We start from the raw sequence: 7,111 nt of genomic DNA, 5'->3' as shown, positions 1-7,111 counted from the left end.
ACGCTTCCATTTCACGTGTCAATTTATTTATTTCTTTTGGCTGGTCCAGTCGTTTGCCCAGGGCCTTCAGAATAAATAGAAAGTGAAACATAAACTCTTATTTTATTCTTTCAAACTGTTTCTACAACCAATAAATATTTCAAATTTCCAGAATCCAGAATACTGGCTCTCAATTATGTCAGTGTTTTTTTTTTTCCTTTGATATCAGCAAACAATTTATTAGAGGAACCACAATTAGCAAAAGGTGAACTGCGCATGCTCAGATAAATGCGCACATACACTACTGGAGTCGACCTGACCCCACGTTGGTCCACTAACGTTTGTTTCGATTATAAAGGTGCAGGTCTAGGTCCAAAGGTCAGCCTCGAACGCCCGCTCATACGGTAGTTTACAACCAGGAATCAGTGGGCAAGAGACAGCTCAGAGGCAAGCTGCAGGATGAAGCACTTAGTACTTTTTGTCATTGCCTTTGCTGCATTTCATCTCAGCTATTCTGAAATCCCAGGTAGGTCATTTTAGTTTTGCATTAAATAAAATAACTGATGTAAAAAAAGGTTTGGCACCCAGTGTATGATTGTTCTTGATAAACATTTTCTTACTTTATGAAACTTTTTTTAAAAAATGTATTCATGATTAATTTTATGATTGTTTTTAGTCAAGTAAGCCCAGGTAGCAGCAGACCATCGTGTTGAATTGTTTCAAAATGGCGGCACACACACACAAACAAAACTCATACCCAGTGTATGATTGTTCTTGATAAATATTTACTTACTTTATGAAACTTTTTAAAAAATTGTATTCATGATTAATTTTATGATTGTTTTTAGTCAAGTAAGCCAAGGTAGCAGTAGACCATCATGTTGAATTGTTCCAAAATGGCGGCCACACACACACACACACACACACACACACACACACACACACACACACACACACACACACACACACACGCACACACACGCACGCGCGCTCACACACACACACGCACACACACACACACACACACACACACACACACACACACACACACACACACACACAAAGGTGACATTGGACAATATTTATTATTGTATGTTTTGTTTTTCACCTCAAGAGGACGTCAATTAATTGAAGCTCATTTAATGTTTGGACTCTTAGAGTAAGCCTAACAGAATGAAATTTTGGAAGCGCACTTTCCATTTTCTACAGCGCCTCTAACTCACGACAAGCATGGGTGAGCTTGAACCTATCCAAGATGACGTGAATCAAAAAACTGGTTCCTGACCCAAAAATATTCAAATATTTACACGTTGGTAATGCCATAACAAACTCACTAACTAACTAACTAACATAAGTGAAACCAAGTATGTTCTGAATGTTTTTTTTTAAGTTGAGATAGAATATGAAACCAATGCGCTCTTTGAAGGACTACGAAGGGAAGGAAGTTTAACCATAGCATAGGGCATAGGCGGTGCTTTTTATTGCTGCCATAAAAAGAGGGAGAGATAAAGTTAAACATTTATAACAAGGGAAGCATAGAAGATATCACACTCAAGCCAAGATATCACACCCAACGCTCATGTTATCTATCACCCTTTAAAAAAACAAATCTTTTTTCAAACCCTCCAACAGAATTTTGTCACTTTGCCGATGATGAAGGTTTCGGCGACAAGTTCATCGTTGCTTTGTACTACGACGCCGCCAACGACCAGTGCAGCCCGTTCATATACAAAGGCGAAGGAGGCAACCCCAATCGTTTCCAAAACGAACGCGAATGTATGATGAACTGCTCGGCCTCCATAGAAGACAGCTACCCGAGAGATGGTGAGATTTGGTGGTTTCATTTGATTGGTTCAGATGTTAAATACATTCTGTGCAACTTTCAGTCATCAGTTGACTTGTGGATATTTATGTGGAAAACACACCACCAGGTGGTGAAGCGAAGAAACGACAGGCTGCTTTGTTGAGCATTTTCAGAGGCCAATTACAGTGATCGTTCACGGATTTGCGGTTCACTTATCATTGACTCATTAGTTTTTACATGGCTGTAGCTTGATGACGTCACCCAATCACAACATGCTATCACGTGGTTTACACCCATGTGGATTGGCCCCGCCCAGGCACCCCCTCTATCTTATCAAGTGGGTTATTATTATATAACTCTACTTGGTGGATTTTTGCCTATCGCGGATGGTCCTGGTCCCCTTTAAATACGAAAAACGAGGGATTATTGTATTCTTTATCCTCCCCATGATAGCAACGGCAGTTTGTCTGTTGAAGAAGCTTAACGGTGGATGTAACGGCAAATTTCTGAGATTTTACTACGACGCGGTGCATGGGAAGTGCAAAAAATTCCATTGGACAGGCTGCCACGGAAACGCAAACCGATTTTTTGACCCCGATAGCTGCAACGCTACCTGTGCAGGTGTCCATGGTGAGTGTGGATCTTCCCTCAAACTTGATTGTACTTTTCAAGCAGATCTAATTGTTTTGATATATATTCTTAGATGATCGAGAGGAAGAAGAGGAGGAGGAGCCAGACACGCCAATTGGTAGATACAAACAGTAAATTACAAACCCCCATACATGACATCAGCAAAAATAGTTCAATTGTAACAATTAAATAGGTATACAGACGCTCCCCTACTTACGAACATTCATGTTACGAATAACGGTACATCTGAACATTTTTGCGAATATGTATGTCGAAAATTATTCAATGTCCAGAGTGTGGAGTTTCTCTTTGATCGTGATGTGCCCAGGATTGCACCATTTGTCGTTCACAAACACAGCAATTCCCCCCCCTTTCTTCTTACCGCTCCCGAACTCCTGTCTGCACGTACGAGTTGGAAGCCCTCCAACTCAGTGTGTGTGTCCAGAGTGATCTCCGACAGCCGTGTTTCTGTGATTAGCAGTAAATTGGTTTCATGGTAGTCCATCTGATGTTGCGTTAGCGCCGCTAGCTCGTCCATCTTGTTCGGGGGCCATCTCACATTCCCCATCATGACGGACGGGAGGACATCGGTATCTTCCTCCTTCTGCGGCGCTCCTTTCAAGCTCGACAGCCCTGTTTTCTCCTCTTTTGCTCGTTGGGGATGTCTGGTTGGGCGGCCACTAGCCCGCTATTAGCTTGGCATGCTAGCAGCTGGTATGGACTGGAAACTATGGGATCGCGAGTGGGTTCCCCGTTAACAGGAGTCACAAAAAAGTGAAAAATAACAGACATGAGCAGAAATGAAGATGCCCATCTCCTCCCCATAGCTTTCGGGGACAAAATACAGTGATACCTCGGCTTACAAACGCCTTCGCTAATGAACCTTTTGGCTTATGAACGTTAAATTCACGCAAATTTAATCTTGCCATACAAACTATTTTTCGGGATACACACGGATTACAACAATGAGTGATGTGTCGTTCGTGAACGAGCCTGTTCTCCAAACAAGGAAATGGCAGCGGACTTTTTTTTGTCCTCTATTCCCCGCCTCCAGTCTTCGGTTACAGCCGCACGTGATTGGTCAAGAACGTAGCAGTGGGGGGGTTACAGAAACACAGTGCTGCAAATTAAAATTGATAGGCAGACGACAGAGAGAGTGAAGTCCCCCCCGTTCTCCAAACAAGGAAATGGCAGCCAACGTTTTTTCCTCTATACCCCACCCCCGGTCTTCGGTTAAAGCCACAGATTATTGGTCAAGAATGCAGCAGTGAGGGGCGGGGGTGTTACAGAAACACAGAGCTGCAAATTAAAATAGATAGGCAGACGACAGAGTGAGAAAATGGATAGAAAACACAGTGAAGTTTGAACTCGTTTCAACTTTATTGATAGTTCAAGGGCAGAGTATAGACTGCAAGGTTAAAATATCCCATCAATCAGGTTCCACAAATAACCCGTACAAACCATCTGTACACTTGATGCAAAAAGCTATCAACCCAGCTCAACAGAACACAATTGATGAGGAACTAGGTAAAATTATCGCAGAGAAAGCACGGCAACTTCACTCGGATATCGTCAAGAGACAACCTGGAAGTTCGTCATCCATTGATGATTTAAAGGCCAGCCACGGATGGTTCGAGAACTTTAAGCGTCGTACAGGGATTCATAGTGTCATTCGTAATGGTGAGGCAGCTAGTTCTGACGATAAAGCTCCCAAAGCTTACAAGGAATCATTCCCCAAGATGGTGGAATAAGAAGGCTACATTCCTCATCAAGTGTTTAATGCTGATGAAACCGGCCACTACATTCCATCAAGCCATCAACGACCATCACAAAGGGAAATAAAATGACTTTATTATACTGTACAGTTTATTTCTTTAATTACACTACCATAGCACATTTATTATACATTATATAAGGTCTATTTTGTGTAGTTTTAAGGCTTAGAAAATTAGAAAGTAGAAAATTATGTTTTATGGGGACCTAGGAACGGATTATTCTCATTTTAATGGTTTCCTGTGGGAAATTAATGTTTGGTATACACACTTCATCTGACACACTCAGTGTGGGGACCAATTAAGTTTGTAAGCCAAGGTATCACTGTACTTATATATGCCTTAAACACAAATTCCATACAAAATATAGCACTGAAACAACTTACACAAATTTACCTTAAGAACATTCGGAACATATCTTGTTCGTAAGTTGGGGAGCGTCGTATTATGCATATATACCTATTTTATTGTCAAGTTATGTTATCTTGTGATCATGTTGTAGTTCCAAGTGAATTTTATGTCTCCATGTCATGCCTGCTCCACTGTAGTAAATACTTAATTGGACAACAGGCATTTACTCACTTGATGGTCATCTTCAACAGCAATCATCTGCGGAGTTTTGATAGCACTTATCGTCGCATCGATCATCATCACGATCATCGTCTTGACTGTTCAGTCTAAGTAAGAGCAACATTTTCAAAGGGGGTGGTGGGGAGATACAAGATGGTTATTTGATTAAACTTCTCTTTTAACTTCAATCTGTGCTCCCCCTGCAGGAAAAAGCAGAAGAAGGCCGGAATTAAAAGTAGAGATGAACAGCCTGAAGTTCCTCTCAGGGAGCAGAGTCTTGAAATGGCCTAATCCAATTAACACTTTGTGTGTGTGGGGGGGGGGGTATGAGGGTTATGTGTTGTTACCATACTTTGTACTGCAAATGTATTTTCACCATTTGTGACAATATATCCTCCATCGAGGTATCCACCCACCGCACTCATCAAGGGAGCAACAATGTATACATTGTTAACAGTACTGCATTCTAATTTAAAACAGATTCTTATCTTACAGACAGTGTATTGTCGGTGTTCAAATACCTGACATGTTTCGGCACCGACAATACACTGTAAGATAAGAATCTGTGTTAAATTAGATATCAAGTAGACAGGATGAACTTAATACAACTAGTACTGCATTCTCATGAGTGACATGATAGTTCAACGCCTTCCCTTTAGCAACAAATATGATGGTGGCCTTTGCCTTTTGCGGTTTTGTACATGAGTAAGTCACACCATTTTTTGGGTGTTTTGTTTTTATTTTGTTTTATAAGTAGCGGGATATCAGGGTTGGATGTCACACTTTTTACACTGTGAGATATTTCTTGGAATCAATACTAAATATATAAACAAAATGTGCATGAAATGAAAGACCAAAGTCTCAGGTATATATTTTGACATTTTGCCCTCACCGGCTATATTGTCTCTTTAAATGGAATAAGATGTCACCCTGTATTTTGCAACAAAAAAAAGGACAAAATAATCAGTGTTCTCCTTACCCCTCGACCCTCCACACACACACATACATTTTCTTATTTATCTTTTTTACCTAGAGTTGTATTTTGGAGTCACAGAACTTTTGTTTTAGTTCAGAGCGTCTATTATCATCATTTCAGGCACTGAATCGCAGGTCGCAAAAATAATTAATACATTTATTATTATATAATAATACATAATGGAATACATTATATAATAATAATAACGTACGTACATGTACAGTATTATTATTTCTTTTTGTTACCTGATTCACTGCCTACAGACTGTAGGGGGGCCACTCTATAATAAATGTGCTACGTATTTGGAAACACGCACTAGTCAGAATGATGAGGTTTATTTCTTAACCGTCCTCTCATTTGTACTAAAACGCTTGATATGATATTTTTTTGGGCACTTCGAAGCCCATCACACCACAAAATGGTAGTTCTGCATCGGTCACTAAATCTGTCCGGTCCTCTCTTTACCTGTTGCATATCTCCACTTATATAATATCACATCTAATCCAACGTTTATGTAACGTTACTAATGTTTTATGAGCTATTCTCGATTCATTTCATCCTGTTATTTTTCCCCCTGCTTTTTGCATTCCCAATCGATGTCCATCACAATACATAGAAAAACAGATGGAGATACGGGCCAGACAAAGAAGACATGTTGAAAAAAATAAGACACCTGTAAATTACAGCTAGTAATAACAGAAATGTTTCTATTTTAAAACAGTTTGTTGGCCGAGAGCTGTGGGTTTTGGTGTGTTGGTTATGGTATACTATATAAATCAATATGTATTGTATTGTTCATGGTGAATAGAACGAAGAGAGAGAGAGAGGGAGCGAGAGATAGTTGAATCATGGTCAATAGAACGTTTTTATACCGTAATTTTCTATGACTTAATCGTGTTAGAAACGACATTATTGTTGTTATTATTATTAACATTGTGTTCAAAAAATGAAACAGAAATCCCAGTTTGAACAAAAACGTTCAACTGATATTTGTTGTCATTTTATCAGGGCACTCGAAGGGGCAATGTTGCGCCAGATGTACCTTATCACATTTCCTCAGCCTTTTCGCCCGCACCAAAATGTGACCGAGGGCACGTGCGTGTCGGGAGGATGGGAACAGGCCACCACATGGCGTACCGCCACTAGGGGCGCTGGTTCCACTTCAACAACAGCACGACGACGCGTGCCAACGAGGAAACGCTGACAACTGCCAAAGTCGCACGTTCTCTTCTAGACCGAGAAGAATGAGCCGGCGGCGGCTGAGTCGGACACGTGCCGTGCACAGGTGGACGAGCAAGTGGTTTTGGACGACCGGCCGGCAACAGAGAGATCGCCGTTACGAAACTCAAACACAGCTAGAGCAGAGAGCTCGAAAAGAGA

At 40.9% G+C, this 7,111-nt stretch overlaps 1 protein-coding gene across 1 annotated transcript; it reads left to right on the top strand.

Annotated features, from left to right (window-relative positions):
• Positions 1–345: 345 nt before the first annotated feature.
• On the top strand, positions 346–6,648 carry LOC148897787 (kunitz-type U19-barytoxin-Tl1a). Its single transcript, XM_088996253.1, has 6 exons — positions 346–505; positions 1,612–1,803; positions 2,237–2,413; positions 2,487–2,531; positions 4,788–4,866; positions 4,962–6,648. Exons 1-6 carry the CDS (start codon positions 439–441, stop codon positions 5,044–5,046), a joined length of 645 nt encoding a protein of 214 aa, XP_088852379.1. The 5' UTR covers positions 346–438; the 3' UTR covers positions 5,047–6,648.
• The last annotated feature ends 463 nt before the right edge of the window (positions 6,649–7,111 follow it).

The sequence above is a fragment of the Hippocampus bargibanti genome, linkage group LG05 (genome assembly GCF_051943395.1).
Source record: "Hippocampus bargibanti isolate YZ-2025 linkage group LG05, ASM5194339v1, whole genome shotgun sequence".
Taxonomy (NCBI): domain Eukaryota; kingdom Metazoa; phylum Chordata; class Actinopteri; order Syngnathiformes; family Syngnathidae; genus Hippocampus; species Hippocampus bargibanti.
This window is presented reverse-complemented; position numbering and strand designations above follow the sequence as displayed.